At 37.7% G+C, this 17,248-nt stretch overlaps 1 protein-coding gene across 1 annotated transcript; it reads right to left on the bottom strand.

Annotated features, from left to right (window-relative positions):
• Window positions 1-15,118: 15,118 nt before the first annotated feature.
• On the bottom strand, window positions 15,119-15,837 carry LOC133789211 (UDP-glycosyltransferase 91C1-like). Its single transcript, XM_062226978.1, has one exon. It carries the CDS (start codon window positions 15,675-15,677, stop codon window positions 15,288-15,290), a length of 390 nt encoding a protein of 129 aa, XP_062082962.1. The 5' UTR covers window positions 15,678-15,837; the 3' UTR covers window positions 15,119-15,287.
• Window positions 15,838-17,248: the final 1,411 nt, after the last annotated feature.

Genomic DNA, 17,248 nt, shown 5'->3' with positions numbered 1-17,248 from the left:
TTGAAGCTGGATGGGGCATGGGGCCAGGTCTGTCTCGGTCAATCCGATCGCGTGGAAGGCCGCTTTGAAGAGGATGTTCACGGAGCTTCCGTTATCGACCAAGATCCGTGAGACCTTCTTATTGGCAATCTGGGCTTCCACCACGAGGGGATCGTTGTGGGGGAAGTGCACATGTCGAGCATCGTCCTCCGTGAAGGTGATGGGAAGATCCATCATTCGGGGACGTTGAGCAGGTGATTGAACCAAGGCGCACATCTCCTCGGCGTGCTCTAACTCCCTCAAGTACCTCTTCTGGGAGTTGCGGGTGCTTCCGGCAAGGTGTGGTCCTCCGGAAATGGTGGCGACGTGTCCGTCAACGGGTGGCGGAGCAAGGCCGGGCGGATATGGGTTGCCTGGTCCTGGAGCCAACAAGGCAATGGGCGGCGGAGCGGGTGGAGCAGGAAGTGCTGGGAACTGAGACCCGGGAGCTTGGGGGTGACCAGCTCCAGGAGCGCTAGCGGCCCCCCTCTGTCCCGGGGAATATGCAGCTCCGTGAACTACCCCCTGTCCGGGATAGATAATGGGTATCCTCACCCACTGACCGAGGTGTCCCGCTCTTGCCAGGGACTCGATCTCATCCTTCAGCTGAAGGCACTCATTCGTGGTGTGCCCCACGTCTCCGTGGAACTCACACCTCTTATTGGAGTCTCGCGGACGCCTTCCTCCGTGAGACACCTTCGGGGGCTTCCTGTAGTTGACCATATTACAGGTCGCCCGATAGACATTCTCTCGCGAGTCTATCAAACTGGTATATTCCGTGAACTTGGGCTCATAGTCCTTCCGGGGTTTCTTTGAATGGTCTCCCCGGTTGGAGTTTCTTCCGCTTCGTTTGCTCCGTGATTGGCTCAAATTTCGTTCTGGGGCTTCCGCTTGCGGCTGCGGCATGCCAGGAGCGATACTACACCCGGTTTGTACTGCTCCGTACCCAGAGAAATGGGTTTGACTCGGCGTCTGAGCAGACGCGGAAGGCCTATACACACTTGGAGTGAATCGGGCTCCTGGAAGCGTGAGGGCTGGTGCGGGAGCTTGCGAAGCAAAGCTCGGCGCAGTCACGGAAGGCGTTGGAGCCAGGGGAACTCCAAAGGCCTGTTGGTAGGCATCCTCAAGGTTGATGATTCCCTGAGCTTTTGACATGAATTCGGACAGCGTTTCTGCCCGTCTCCTTTGCATTTCCCCCCATAGCAGGGAGCCGACAGTAAGGCCCGATTGAAGGGCGATCAGCTTCATGTCATCGCTGACCTTGGTTTTTGCAGCAGCTTCCATCATTCTCTGAATGAAAGCTTTGAGGTTCTCAGTGGGTTGCTGCTTGATGTTGGTTAAGGAACCAACCTCCATGTCGTGGTCGCAGGCAGCAATAAACTGCCTCCTAAACGCGGACTGTAGCTCCTTCCAACTGTGGATTGATCCGGGAGCTAATCTTTTCCACCAGTCCTCCGCGGACTTGGTAAGGGTGAGTGAGAAGCACATGCATTTGGCGTCCTCACTGACACGCGCCACTTGCATCATTTTATTGTATTTAGCTAGGTGGGTACGCGGGTCTGTCCTCCCATCATATAATTCTATGTGAGGCATTTTGAAGTTATCCGGGAGGGACGTTTCCGCGATCCTCCGAATACATGGTTCCGGGTCTTCCTCCTCAGAGTCTGACAGGGCCCCACTTTGCTTCCGGACCAGCTTGGTCAAGGCAGCAATCTGTTCCTCGAGCCTCTTCGTATCACTCTCCGGGAGGTCACGTCCCCGGAGCTTGTCATTAATATGATTTCGGAGGTCATCTCCGCGAGGCCGGGCCTTTTCTCCTTTGGCCTTTTCATACTTGGCCTCCAACCTTCTTCTTAGGTCCACCGTGGACCAGCTATCCTCGGAGTGCGAGTTCGCAGCCCGACCGTCCTGGTTGACGGAATCACTGGGGCGGTTGTTCCTTCCCTTAGGCCTGGGTGTCTTAGCACCGGGCCCCTTAGGCACAGAGTGCCCCCTTGGGGCTGAAGGACGTCTGGGCTTAGGAGCGCCAGAGACCTTCTGCGCTCGGGGGGGGCAGTCGGCCTGGTGATTCACGCCTTTAGGAGGTGCAGGGGCGTCAGCGCGCACAGGCTCTCCAACTTTTTCTTTGCCCTTGTTAGGGGCGGCTTTGGATGGTCCAGCAGCGGCTGGATCCGGCATGGGGGCATCAGCACCACCTAGAACAGAGGCATCCTCGTCCGAGTCGCCTAGGTCTCCGAACTTACTTTGGAGGCGCTCCATCATGCGTTGCATTCTTTCAGAGACGCGCTCCTGCTCAGCAAGCTTGGCCTTGGTGGCCACCAGTTCTTCGGCTACTTGGACCAGTTCTGGGTCCTTCTCATAGTAGCAGCCGTCCTTGTAATAACCGTCTTGGACATACTCTTCTTCGTCTTCTAAGTATGTTGTATCTTCGGTACTGACCCGATCCTGGCGGGATGCCGGGTCTTCACCTTGGTAGTCCAAGGGTTCGCTTTGCACCACATCTTCCATCACGGTATCGGGGTTGACCGTAGCATTTTTGTCAATAGCGGATTTTCTCATAGTCACCATCTCTTTAGCACGAAGTGAATACAAAAAACGTACACAGAAAAAGAGCTGACTAACAACTTCCTACAGCTCTCAATGAAAGCACCAAAATGTTTACCGAGTTTTTCGGAAACGAATAACTAACAGAATAATAAAAAGATAAGAACTGTAGAAATGCTGAAATGTAACTAAACAAACAGTGTTTTTACGTGGTTCAGGCGTTAACAAGCCCTAGTCCACGAGTCGATGCTATTATACTTGGAAAAGGTTACAGTAAGATGGCTGGTGCACAAGAACTTCACACACTCACAGTGTTTCTCTCGGGTTCTCTTGAAGAAGATGAAGCTAGAGAGATTTTAGTAGAGTTTTTGCTATGTGATTTTTTCGTCCCTCTTCTTGTAAAATGAAGGGGTCTTTATAGCTAGGGTTTCGGATTAGGGTTTTTCTCTACGTACATGAGTCTTAATTACACCAGCCATAAATAGGGGATACAATTACTGTAGTAGCATGGCTACAAGACTCTATGTGGGTATATTTACGTGAAAGTATGGGGAATACACAAAGTCAGCCGTCTTTTCCAAGTTGTCAGCGGAACAGTAGGCGAAAAGGTACCCTTAGGCGTGCTGGGATGTGTGCGGCTTTGACCTGACGGGCGTGTCAGGCGGGATCCTGTGTCAGACGGATATCGTTCCAAATATGCCTTCTCCCGGACTCGACCGTTCGGTTTTGTTCTGTGCGAGGCACGGAACTGTTTCCGCGGGGACCACTCGAAGAGCCTCTCCTGGAAGGGGCCTCCCCGAGGGGTATCCTTCGGGAGTCCGGGAGAGTCGACGAGTTTCCGTGTTGTGCTTGCTTGGAAGAGTAATCCGGATACTAAACAGGAGAGGCGAAGCCTTTCTGTCCATCCGCGAACTCGGGTCACCTACCGTGAAAGACATCGATAATTCTGCTTCCCCGAGGACATCAATCTAAACGCTATCCGGAAATCTGGATAACACATATTTAGTACCATAAACTCAAATTTAATTAATAAAATTTTATCAATTTAATCAAATTACTATCTGTTTACCGAGATTTTCGGAAACGATATTAATAAAAATTAAGCAAGATTAATGATGAGGGATTTGGAAGATATAAACAAGGTTTTTACGTGGTTGTAGCGTTAATGAGCCTTAGTCCACGAGACAGTTGTATTAGAGCTTGGAAAGTCTATAACAATGGAGTTTCTCTCTATGTTTTAGCAGAGTAATACAAGCCTAAAAGAGGTCATTTCCCCAGTGCTCTGTCACCTGTATTTATAGGCTTACAGGAGCACTGGGCTTGAGCCGGGCTGACCCGGGCCCAACAAGAATATAAATACCGCTTGCTTCCCTATCGGAAGCCCAATACAAAGGATAAAAATATAACAGACAAAGAATGATCAAAGCCTACTGGGGCAGCCCAAAGCCTATATTTCACCCGACAAAATGGGGCTTTTGGTCTGGGCATTTCGAGTTACGAGGAAGATTCAGGGGACAAAATCAGTCAGGGTAGTGGCAGCGCAGGTCTGAACCAGTGGCGCGCAATCCCGAGGTGACCTTTTCCGCAAGTGAAAAGTGGGGACAACCCCCACGCGTCATGGGGTGGATTCAGGGTCACGGATGCTTTATCCTGCCAACCCTGAGGACTTGACCCGGGTTTGTTTACCTCTGTCCCTCTTCGTTTACCGTAGGCCCGGATCGTCTCCATAGGGCCCGGATCGTTTACCAGGCTCCAGGACCGTGTGCATACATTTCGACCGTAGCCCCGAACAGTTGTACATCTCCCGGATGATCGTCCTGGATCATCCTTCCTGGACACCGTCCGGGTCTGGACCCACACTTGGGCCGTCGATGCCGTTCATTCCCTGCCAAGCGGGCCCGACTGGGCCCAACTCCAATTGCCCAGTTAGTGGGCCTGGACCACCGTCCCGGGCCCAAGGCAGGAAATGAGGATAACACTATCAATTATACGAGCTACAAATTATATATAACTGCTGACAGTTTGGTCATATTGACAAAATTTTATCAATTAGAATATCAAATATCTATGTTTTCAAAATATGGGTACCATATGAGCATTATTGAAAATAGAGGGTACCAGAACGATATTTTGCAAAAAAAAAAAAATGGTACAAAAGAGTAAATTCCCTTCTTTATATAATGAGGGGATTTTTAAAAAATATAGCTTTTATACCATCAATGTACAAAAATATGAAAATTATATTTTTCTTAATTTGTATAGGAAAATTTATTAAAGATAAAATTAAAATATGAGAAACACAATTAGTAGTTAACTAAAATATGGAAATGTCATATTTTTTTTATCATAGTTATATTTTCTTTGATTTTAAAAGTGATTTTATTTATTTTTTGTTCAATTTTTTATTTTTTTCTTTCATTTTTTAATTATTTTTTCAGTTAATTTTTCTTTATTTTTTTCTTACTTATTTTTTTCTTTTTTCTTTATCTTTTTTTTTTCTTTCCACTTTTCCATTCTTCTTCTTCTTCTTCTTTATTAATTTATCAAAAATTTTATTTCATTTGTAATGTTTTTTTTCTTCATATTTTTTTAGTTTTATTTCTTGTTTTTCCATTTTTCTTTATTTTTGCATTTATTATTTTCTCCTCATTTTTTTTCTTTTTTTTTTTTACACATATGAGCTTTTTTTTCTTTCTATTTTTTTTCTTCCATTTTTTTTTTTCATTTTTCACATGTATGAGCTTTTTTTTTCTTTCTTTTTTTCTTCTTCCATATTTTTTTCAATTTTTTCTTTCCATTTTCCCATTATTTTGCTTCTTCTTATTTTTATTTTTATTCATTCATCTATTTTTTTTCTTTCATCATTTCTTTTGTTTTGTTTTTTCATATTTTTTTTCAGTTTTCTTTCCTAAGTTTTTTTTCCTTCTTTTTTTTTTTTTGTACTTATTCTTTTCTCATTCCATTTTTCCTATTTTTTCACACATATTTTAACATTACATAATTATTTTACTATTTTATTTATTTATTATCTTTTTATTATTGTAATTTTGTTTATAGTTTTTTCCACTATATGTAAAAAAAATCAAATAAATTATTTCAAAATTTTCTTTTTACTGTAACCCTTATAGGAACACCAAAATTTGGAAAGAAAACTAATAAAAATATGCAAATGTGAATGGATAATCAGTTACTCTGGTGGGAACATTCAAATCTATAAAAAATAATTATATGAAGAAGATGGGAGAGAAGGGAAAGGGGGTGGATCTGCTTTTTTTTTTCTATCTTCAAATTTGTGGAAACTGGTTACCTCCCCGTTATTTGTATGTATATTTATGGGGTAACTGGTTACATTCACGTTCTTTGTGTGTATATTTCTGTGTGTAACTGGTTACCTCCACGTTATGATGTGTGTATATATTTCTGGGTTCTTTATGGTAACTGGTTACCTATGTTACTAAATTCATAGTTATTTATTCATTTTTTTTAATGAACTGTTCTTCCTCTTTTTCATTCAGATTTGATATTTCTTTTCATATTTAATAAGAGTAACCCGTCACCCCTCTTATGGAAACTAGTTACCCCTCTTATGGTAGAAGGTTACTCCTTTCAGGGTAACTGGTTACTCTTCCTGGTACATGTTATTTAACCTAGCTCTAGGATTTTTTTTTTTACGTAATTGTCAAAGATCAATTAAGTAGCTGGTTACCTTACCCAGGATTTGAAAAAAGAAATGCACAATATAAAAATAATGAAAAAATGTTTATAATAAATAAAAAAATAATAAACACAATTCATATCACAAAAAAAAAAAAGATTTTTATAAATCAACCAAAGAAAAATTTAATATAAAATTAGTTATAAAAAAATAATATAAAAAAACAAACCAGTTCTAACCAAGTGTAAATTATCCATGCATGTCCATTTGGTCGTGGTCAAATGTAGATGCCTTTCAAAGAGGCGACCTTTGCTCTTAAGGTTGGGGAGATTAGCGATATTGTGGATACCGACAGTGGAGTTCACATCATTATGAGAACTAGTTGATTTTAGAAGGCAGGAGGAAGTTTTCAAGATATTTTTGAAAATGATTTTAAAATACCAATGATAGTTCTTGCTTCATGCTTATTTAGTTGGTTTGATGGCACCTAAAATAATATAAAAAAGTTAAAATAAAATAATATAAAAATATAAAAACTACCCTTTATAATAACTGAAAAGGTAAGTTTTTTTTTCTATGAAAAACGTAGTATAAAAAAGTCAAAAAAATTAAATAAAATTAAATTACAAAACTACCCTTCTACTTGAAAAAAAGTTCAATTGTAATAAAGATATGGCATAATCAGAAATTTTGACAAAAATATGGAAAAAAAACCATAAAAATGATAAAAAAGTATAAAAAGCCATAAAAAATTATGTTGAAAAAAAAGCCATATTTTTTAAAACTTCAATAAAAAGTCCATACAAAATGTAATTTCCACATATAATAATGATGAGATTGCTAATGGGTTGGGCACTAGTAGTGTGCAATCAAATAAATATCTCACTTATTTGAATTTAATAAATATTATAGGTATCGCTAACCAATTATGAGGTGCCATCTCATGTGGTGTTGAACATCTTAAGTTGTCAAATAACAATACTCTATTTATAAGAATTTTGCCCCCAACTATTACTCATGTAGAGTTTTGTCCTCTTAATTTTTTTTTTGACAAAATTTTCCCCATACTATAATAATCTTTACATTAAACATATAAACATTAGCTTTAGGAATGACGATATATAATATCATAATTTGTCATTAGACTACTATGTATGCATATATTTCATGTCTGGACTATTGAATTATGTTAAATTAGCATTATATAAATGTTACATCAGCAAATTGCTTAAAAAAATGAATGAAATGACACTAAAGGGGGACATTTGCAATAGTTATAGTAGTTCGCGATGATTTTTTTCCAAAAATAAAAATAAAAATTTAGGAGGCAAAACTCTACAAAGATCAAAGTTCAGGTGGAAAAAAATCATATTTATTCTAATTATATATCATTTTAAAATAACATACATAATCAATAGTGTAGTATTAATTATATTAAACATCCTGTATGTCTTATTTTTGGGGTTAAATTTTACATTATAGTTAAAAGATCATTCTTAATCAATTATTTGATTTTGGATTTGTGTATGTGCAGGGAATCTCAGCTTACATGGGAAGAAAGTTGTACGGAAGAGTTTCATCAACTTTTGTGAGAGGAAACCTTGTCTTCAAAGAGGGGACTCATGCCAATAGTGCTTATGGTGTTACAATAACGGCAACATAGACTTTTTATAACATTATTACTTGGGAATATTATATTAGCAATTGTTGGTAATGTAAATGTGTATAACACCAAATATTGACTGTGTCCTTGTTCATGAATTAAGTTCTTATTATATATTTGTAAGAGGAAGTGAGGCAGGGACTGAAAGTGTCTTTTCAAACTGACCAACGTTTGAATTGATAAGAGCTTAAATCTACTTTGTCAGAGTAGAAAACTTGGTTAGCACAGTTTTCAGAAATAGTGGTCTGAATGTTATGAGAACATCTAAGCTAATTGACAAGAGCTTATTAAAAGATAGCTACGAGAACATGGAAGAAGCATTGCGTTGCATCCACATTGGTCTCTTGTACGTGCAACAAAAACCTATTGCCTCGGCCCAAACCACCAGCCTATTTCACTTACACAGATTTGTGTGATGGAGATCGTACCTCTTTTCGTAAGCCCCCATCATGCAATACGAGTATAACAGTTGTTGAGGCACGATGAGAATTCATACAACAAATGGGAGTTTGTAAAGTAAATTTTGAGACCATTAGCATCATTATAATCTCTGTTTATATATATTTTGCTCAAGATTGTAATTATCATTGGTATTATTTGCCAGAAATTCAGGGCTAGATGAATGGTTCTTGGATCCGTAGAATGTACTAATCATGACAATGAAAATGCTTCTCGGACCTTTCTTGATTGTAATAAGCGATCAGTAGACCCTATTGCCTAGTAGAGGCAAGATTATGATAAACTTACATTATCACGAAAGTCAAGTTCACCTTAGCTGAAATCATGAAAATATTTATCTGATATAACCAAGTAATAAGCATGAAAAAAAGTATGAGGCGATAGAGAGACTTATGAGAAATTTTCTATGGAAAACCAAAGAGTGGAGGAGGTTTAGGCATTGGAAAGTTATTGTTGAGAAACAAATTGTTAGAGTTATTATTTGAGGGTATTTTCATCTTTTCATAATTAGTGTTATTTTATATCTTTTGCCTTTTATAAAATACTTGGTTAATTAGTTGTATAACCTAGAATTCTTTGCTCTCTTTGTCTTCTTGCCATCTCTATTTGAGTTTGTATGGATAGTATGTTTGTATAATTATCTCAAATCATTGCTCATGAAAATGGTTGTGGAGATTTCCTAGAGAAAAAAAAGTGGGTAATAATAAGGAGTAATGATATGTGCATCCAATATATACACCAAAACATTACACATAGTGACATGCCATTGCTTTTTAAAATAGTGGGTCCCAGTTTTAATAAATGTGATTGGCTAGACTAAACTGCCGCACCACTGTGTGTAATATTTTGGTGTATACACTACAACAAAATAGACATTTAATGGCTACGTGGGGGAGACATTATAGACATTTAATGTCTCCCCCCAGGGGAGACGTTGTTGCAGGAGCCATCTAAAGTGGCCCTATGATGACTCCCATGGGGAGACTTTATAGATATTTAACGTCTCCTCCTGGGAATCATACACCCTATGATGACTCCCAGGGGGAGACGTTAAATGTCTACAAAGTCTCACAGGGAGACGTTGTAGGTACCTATGACGTCCCATGGGGAGACTTTGTAGACATTCAATGTCTCCCCCTGTGAGTCATCATAGGTTTTTGTATTTATTTTTAAAAAAATAATTAAATAATTAATTTCAGTATATTAATTAATAGAATTAAATATATTATTTTTTTTTGAAATAGAATTAAATATATTATTTTTTAAAAATATAATTAAATATATTAATTTTAAATTTTAAATTATATGCAAATTTAAATTGTGAATTTTCATTAATAAAACATAAATGTGTATTGTAATGCCCTACCACCTTAGAACCGTTACTAAGTGAGTTTAAAATGTGCATTTAGCTCGCTAAACGAGGTTTTTAGAATAAAAGTGTGATTAAACAAAAGACAAGGCTGTAATCTTTAAAAGTACACCATTTCACTAAAAGTTCCAAGAGTTTAACATTTGGGATCCCAAAACGAGGTTTGTAAAATATTTACAATTCAAAATAGATTTACAGATGACTAATTATCAAAACATAGTTTGGTACAACCATTTCTCAAAATGCCCCCAACCAAAGCAGTCGGGCAGGCTAAACATGTATGCGCTGCCCCCACGCTCTCCGTACTCATGGCTGGTTGACTTTCTCTTTGCCCTTACCTGCAACACAGAGCACCCTTGAGCCGAAGCCCAGCAAGAAAACTCATACAGAACATAACATATGAATATCATACAATCACTATAACAGATAACTCATAGTTAGTCAGACAGTCCATAAGATTTAAACACATACACGGCCATGTTGTCCCAGAAGCGTTACCAAAGCCTGGGTTCTCAGTCCACACCGTAAGGATATCCAATGTATCCATTGGGGTCTCACCCTAACCACAAGCACTCCATGTGCTAAGTGGTATTTCCGGCCCCACTGCCATTCTCGACCTTCATTGTTCTCGGCCCCTCGCCGTTCTCGGCTCCTTTGTCGTTCATTTTACTATATCCACACACATAGCTTACTTAAACAACATTCAAGCATATAACAACTCAATCAAGCTACACCTTAGCAATTAAGCAATCTAGGGCCGCGCCCTGCAACGATACTATGGGCCCAAGCCCTGCTCTACGGGTGCTACAATTTTCTTACCTGTATCCCGAGCTCTCCGATGCACCAACGTCACAAGCACGGTCCTCTATCCCAAGCCTCTCCGAAATCCTAGTCACAACACATATAAAACACTTTTAATACTAACCAATCCCAAAACCACTTCCCGGGACCAATCCCGTACTCTCGGGACCTCTAATTTCCTAAAACAATGTATTGGATCCATCCCCCGAGCCCCCGGGAAAAAGCCCTAAAAATACAATATTTGGCTGTCAAAAATGGCCTAGGGCCGCGACACTCCCATCAAGGGCCGCGGCGCCCCTACGCGAACCCAGATTTCTGGGTTTTCTCCTGAGCCAAACCAACTCCAATTCAACCCAACAAGTACCTAAGCCCCAAAATCAATTTAAAACCCCAATTGAACCCTTTAACAACCTATAAACATAAAAAACAAACTCAATTACACAATCACACTCAAAATCCAATCTTGAGTTTCAAATTCCTGAAACTTAAACCATGGCTTCCAAGACTTAAACCAGAGCTTGAAAACTATAAATCATGCCTCTAAAATCTTAAACCACATCAGATACGAAAATTTAAACATGTTAGAACTCTTACCTCAATCAAGAATCTGGCTTGAACTCTTCTCAATTCCAGCCTCCAACCTCTTTCCTCTTAATTATCCTAACTGAATTTCCAAGTAAAACTAGCCATATCTCCTTTAAATCCCCACACTCAATCTCTAAAAATTCAAGCTTAAATTCAACAAAAACAGAGCACAAATTCTTACCTTTGAACAACCCTAGCTTAAATCTAGTTTTGGTTGCCTCAAACTCCTTTGAATTTCCTCCTAGGTTTCAAGTTCCAGCCCTCCTCCTTGCTTCCCTTCCTTTCTAGCCTTTTCTTCAAATTCAGCATAAACCAAAACGATAAAGTGTAGAACGTGAATCCTTTTTCCCTCAGCTGAACCTTATCTAACCCTTGCCTAATGACCACTTTACCCTTCCATAAGAATTCCTTCCTAACTAAACCTCAAGGGCACTCTTGTCCTTTCACCTATTTTACAATTCTACCATTTTTTCCATCTAAATTTGTTACTCTCAGCAGTTACTAATGGTTACACAGGTTACTCAATCACCAATAACCATTAACCACTCATTTTCGAATCAACTTACAAAATTTCACAAAGTACCCCTAGGCTCCTCCAGAGCCGGGTATAAAATCCCGTTGTGACTTTTAAGTTAACTAGCTCCCTAGGACCGTCTCGGCACGTGCATCACATTATTATCACCACACTCACGTGGTACAAATCACATAATACAATTATCACATTTATGCCCTCAGCGGGCTAAAATTACCAATTTACCCCTATCATGCAAACGGGGTCCACATGCATATTTATACCACCTAAACATGCATTCTAATCACATACTCATTCAATTTCATATATTATCATATTAATTCACTGATTGCCCTCCAGGCACTCTAATCAAGGTCCTAAACCTTATTAGCAACTTGGGGTGTTACATGTATGTAATATGTTTTTGCTAGCTAAATATATACAAATGTAATATTTTTTGTTCAACATAAAAAATTAACAAATATTACTCTAACTAGCTAGACATATAGTAAGAAATAAAAAATAAAAAAAAACCTAATATGTGGGACGATGACTTTGAATTATCAGTAGTATATGGTTCGCTCAGTGTTGTCGCATTTCATTAATCTGTGCTGGTTTATATGGCGTAGTGTTTAGCTACAAAAAAATACAAAGTAAAATATATTAGTTAATTATTATTTAATTATATATACTTTAATAATAATTAAATTGTTAACTTTGTATAAATTTATATACATACCTCTTTCTTCAAGTAACGTCCATGTCGTGGATGTTCAATGTAATCCTTCAAAATTCTCATCACATAATATCCAAATGCCACATTGTCTGGTTGGTGTGGACACTAATATTTAAATAAAAATACTTAATATAAAGAATATTAGTAAAATTCAACTATAAATTTTCAAAATAATTGAAGTTGTAGTTAGTTACTTTAGGTTGCACAATTTCTATATTATTTGGAATCTCGGGATGTTTTGGTAGACTGGTCAGAAAAAGGTTGACCCCGTTTTTATATTCCACAGATAGCCTATTCGCTGACATCTATTTTCTATCCATATCATCTCCTATGTCTATGAAAAATTTAAAAAAAAAAAACTAAATAAGCATACGAAAAATTGGTCAATCTAATCAATTCTAATCGAATAAGCACAACACAATACAAATATAATAATAGAATAATAAAATACATAATTCTAGACAAAATCGAGCAGCATTTCCCCTATAATAGTGATCTAACCATCTGTGAACAACAAGTTAAAAAATTCAAACAACACACAATAAGTTTCTTCCTTATAGCTCCGCAGCATACAAACAAATTTTCCAGAACCTACTTCACTAAAACACATAGTTCTCAACCTTCTGTTATCACCGAAACACACAATTTTAATCTCAGAATGTACTTCACTATGGATGAATATTTAAGATATTTAAACCCCTCTAACAAAAGTTTAATAATACTAAAACAAGAAAGAAGATAATGTATGTACCACTTGCAATTAATAGTACTTGCTAGCAAATTTACTTCACTTTGCAAAGGGCGCACTTTGCTATTAAATTCACAACCTATAAAACTAAATTAATTAATAAATAAAATATTACTAAACAAACTTCACTAAATAATTAGATTAACAATAACTTATTATTGAAATTTTAGAAACTTAAAAATCTTAAATGTATGCTTGAAATAAAAAATTTGAGGCAAAAATCTCTGTTAAAACCACAACTTAAAAATTTAAATTAATTAATTAATAAAATAATACTAAATCAATAAAATAACATAACTATATATAAATAACCTACTTAAATTTTAATAAAGATTACAAATATATATAATTTTCTAATTAAATAATAATATAAATTAAAAAAAATTATAAACATTATAAACTTGAATTACTATTTTGTATGTAAAATTAAAATTAAATTATTTTTCTTATTTTAGACAATTATGAAATACATTTTAGCAAAACATATTTACATATATATAATTAACAAACATTAAAAAATGTATAATTTTCCGATTAAATAGTAATAAAAATTTAAAAATAGTAAATAATGTGGTATCATCTTAAAATTAAACAATATAGTATCTCAAATATACATAAAAAAATATTTTTCATATTTTAAACTAATATTTCTAATAAAACCCACAAATAATATAAAAAATGCACAAAAATAATTTTTTCTACCATTCTAACTATAATACATTGTTTAATCTTGAAATCCTACCTCAAATATGCTTTAAATCCACTTTGTTCAGCCAAAAATCACCCAAAATCGCAACTCATAAACCCTAAAAATCCCAATATCAATTCTTTAATAACTAGAGACAATAAGCATGAAAATTATCCTAACTATTATACAACACTTATAAATAATAAAAACTTACCTCAAATGAGATTTTATAGCCTAAAATCAGCCAAAATCGTCAAAAAATGGCCCAGAAATCGCCTAGAAAATCACCCCTTCTCCGCCTTTGGTTCGTGCGCTCGGGGAAGAAGAAAGAAAGGCTAAATATTTATATTAGGCCAAACATTTAATGTCAGGGGAGACGTCCCATGTGGCACGTCTTCCCAGGGGAGACGTTAGATGTCTGGTACGTCTGCTTAGGGGAGACGTCAGATGCTCTTACATGTCTGATATTTTATAAATAAATAATTTTATATTTATATTTTTAAATTAACGTCTCCCACCAATTTTAATGACTTACCTTGGTAGTCACCAACAAGAACTTTTAATAACTTACACCATTAGACTTTAAATATCCTTGAATACTTTTAATGACTTACACCATTGTAAGTCATTATAGAGAGTCATTAAAAGTGAAAATTGTTGTAGTGATATTTTGGGTGTACATATCATTACTCAATAATAAGACATATAGAAGCCCTTGGAATGGCATAGCCTTATGTTATTTCACCTTTGTGGGCTGCTTAATTATGGAAAGTTAGTGCACCTCCTAAAGTAATAGTGTTCTTATCGCAATTGATGTGGAATATAGTGAATATTGACACAATAATGCAGAAAAGAAGACCCTATCTGTTGATGTCCTTTCTTGGAAAATTTGGTATAAAGACTTGAAGGAGTTTTCACTGTCTTGGTGTGGTCCAACTAGTGTCAAGAAGTATGGCTAATTCAGATAGAAGGAAATAGGAATGTCAATTTAACTTGCGGGGTAGGGTTCTCGTAGGAACCCGCCCCTAATGGGGCTGGGGCAGGGGACATGACCGTGTCTCGAACTTGCCCCATTTACATTGTTAGTTTATTCTAATTTATTTTTTAATATAAATATTATTAAAAATATATAATATAATACTTTATATAAAAATATATATTTTCTAATGGTATAATTTATTATTAATTTTAATTATTTTATATTAAAAATTATTAATTATTTTAATTTATTTGATCAAATTTAAAAAAAAAATTAAACATATTTATTAAATGGGGTACCCAATGGACCCGACCTCGAGAGAGGGCAGCCGTCCCAAACCTGCCCCGTTTATCGTGCCTTATGGTTGCATGGTGATAAGAACATCATACATACATATTCCTTTCTCAACATGGTTATGAGATTGGAGTTTCATTCTGTAATTTTTATACTTACTGTATCTTTTTTTTTTTTTTTATATTTTTTGGTCTGTTCAGATAGAATTTTCCTTCTTTTACTTTGTATTTTTCCCAATTAATAACACAAGTAGTCACCGTTCTTGGAAGCCAGCCACTGATTCACAGCTTCCCATCTCTCGTCTCCATATTCTCTTGGTTCGGACGGTGGCAACAACCCAATGGGAAGAATCGGTTTTTCGTGAAGAGTCTTGAGAAGACTCAGGGAATCGGGTTCGAACTCGGGGCAAGTCCGGGTGAGTATGATATCGCAGCCCTGAACAACCTCGTTACCTCGCTCAAAATCCGAAACATCGGAGTCCATGCAGTCCCAGTGAGACTCCATCTCGTGCAACTTAAAAGCTACGTCGTAAGGCATTTCCTTCCACCAGTTGGGGACCGACGTGAAGTCCTCCGGTCGGCTCTGAGAACCGCTCGCCGATGTCGACGGTGGTCCAAAAAAGGACATTGATGTGGCGTTGAGTATGGAAAATAAAGCTAACTTGATCCCGAGTCGACTCGCGACTCTAGGTAGCCAGTGACAAGCAAAGTCGTGCACGACCCAGTTGATGACTTGGCCCGAGTTTTCCAGAAACTGAGTCAAGCAGGGTTCAAGCCCGTTGTAGGCTCTGTTAGACTATGAAAATACTATAGGGGCTTATTAGTAATTTGCAAGTGGTGTAAAAGCCTAAAAATATGTAATTGTGTAGCTATTATGGGGATGGAAATGAGATAGTAGAACTTCGGTTCAATTTGGAGTTTGGCACTGACTCGAAGAGTGCATCCCGATACAATTGATATTGTATCAATTGGTGCTTTTATTGAGAGCATCTCATTGAGAGAATTTCATTGAGAGCCCCGCAAAATGACTGACGAAGAGCTTTATGAATTTGTGAGAGACACACTGAAATCCATAGAATTGCGCATGGATCAATTCTTCGATGCTCAACTGAAAGCAATAAAAGTGCATCTCAAATAGGAATTAGATGCTAGAGTTGAGGGATATTGCTCATCAACAGAGACATCGATGGCTCCCTCAAGTCCGGCACTGCCTACTTCGCCGAAGGTTGAATCAGTGTGCAACACGAAGCAATCGGAGATGCCTCTTGATCTCGTCTGCAGCAACATTTCTAATCGATCCGATCCAGGTAGATCGCAATCGATTCCGGTACGATCTACGTTGATGACAGCTTGCAGAGCACTGAAGGCGGAGAAGACGATTGTGGCTTCATCGTACATTGTAGATCCTAGATCTGCAGCCATGAATGAAGCTCGAGGAACACCAATGCTGAGGAAGATGATCTTAGCTCCAATGACCGATGTTAGCTCCAACATTGTCTTCGTTGTTCGTGATTCGAACAAGATCTGGCACGGATCTGGTCGAGTTCATCGTTCGGAGTTTCCAAGCAAAAATGTCGAACTCATTCGAAGATTATTAGAGGGAAGGAAAGTGGAGCTTGCTGGGGTAATAGAGTTTGACGGCGATGGACGAAACGGAGTGATTATGGACGGTCGGAGAGAAGCTTGGTCACGCCGAATCGCGGTAGCAAGTCGGAGGAGCAGCGACGACTCATCTTTGATATGGTATCTCATGAGTTTGCTGTAGAAGAAGAAATATATATATATACATATATCTACGTATATGTGTATATGTTAGAGAGAAATCAAGAAGACAGTCAATGGAATCTACAAAGGAATTAGCATCATTACTTCAATTTCAAGTGTTGAGTTGCTTCAAGTTCCAGCGGCAGCTAGTCATGTGGAGAAGAAGACCCAAGTGTTACCTATAAGTCTTATTGAGTTTGGGTTTGGGCTTGCTAAAATGGACCAAAACAAAAATAAATAGGGTGTAATTAGATTTTACCTTTCTATGGTTCTGCATGTTTTTAGTTTTATTTTTCAGTTCTACCACCTTGAGGACAAGGTGATTTTGAAGGGTGGGAAAGTGTTAGACTATGAAAATACTATAGGGGTTATTAGTAATTTGTAAGTGGTGTAAAAGCCTATAAATATGTAATTGTGTAGCTATTATGGGGATGA

Source organism: Humulus lupulus, chromosome 7 (assembly GCF_963169125.1).
Source record: "Humulus lupulus chromosome 7, drHumLupu1.1, whole genome shotgun sequence".
NCBI lineage: Eukaryota > Viridiplantae > Streptophyta > Magnoliopsida > Rosales > Cannabaceae > Humulus > Humulus lupulus.
This window is presented reverse-complemented; position numbering and strand designations above follow the sequence as displayed.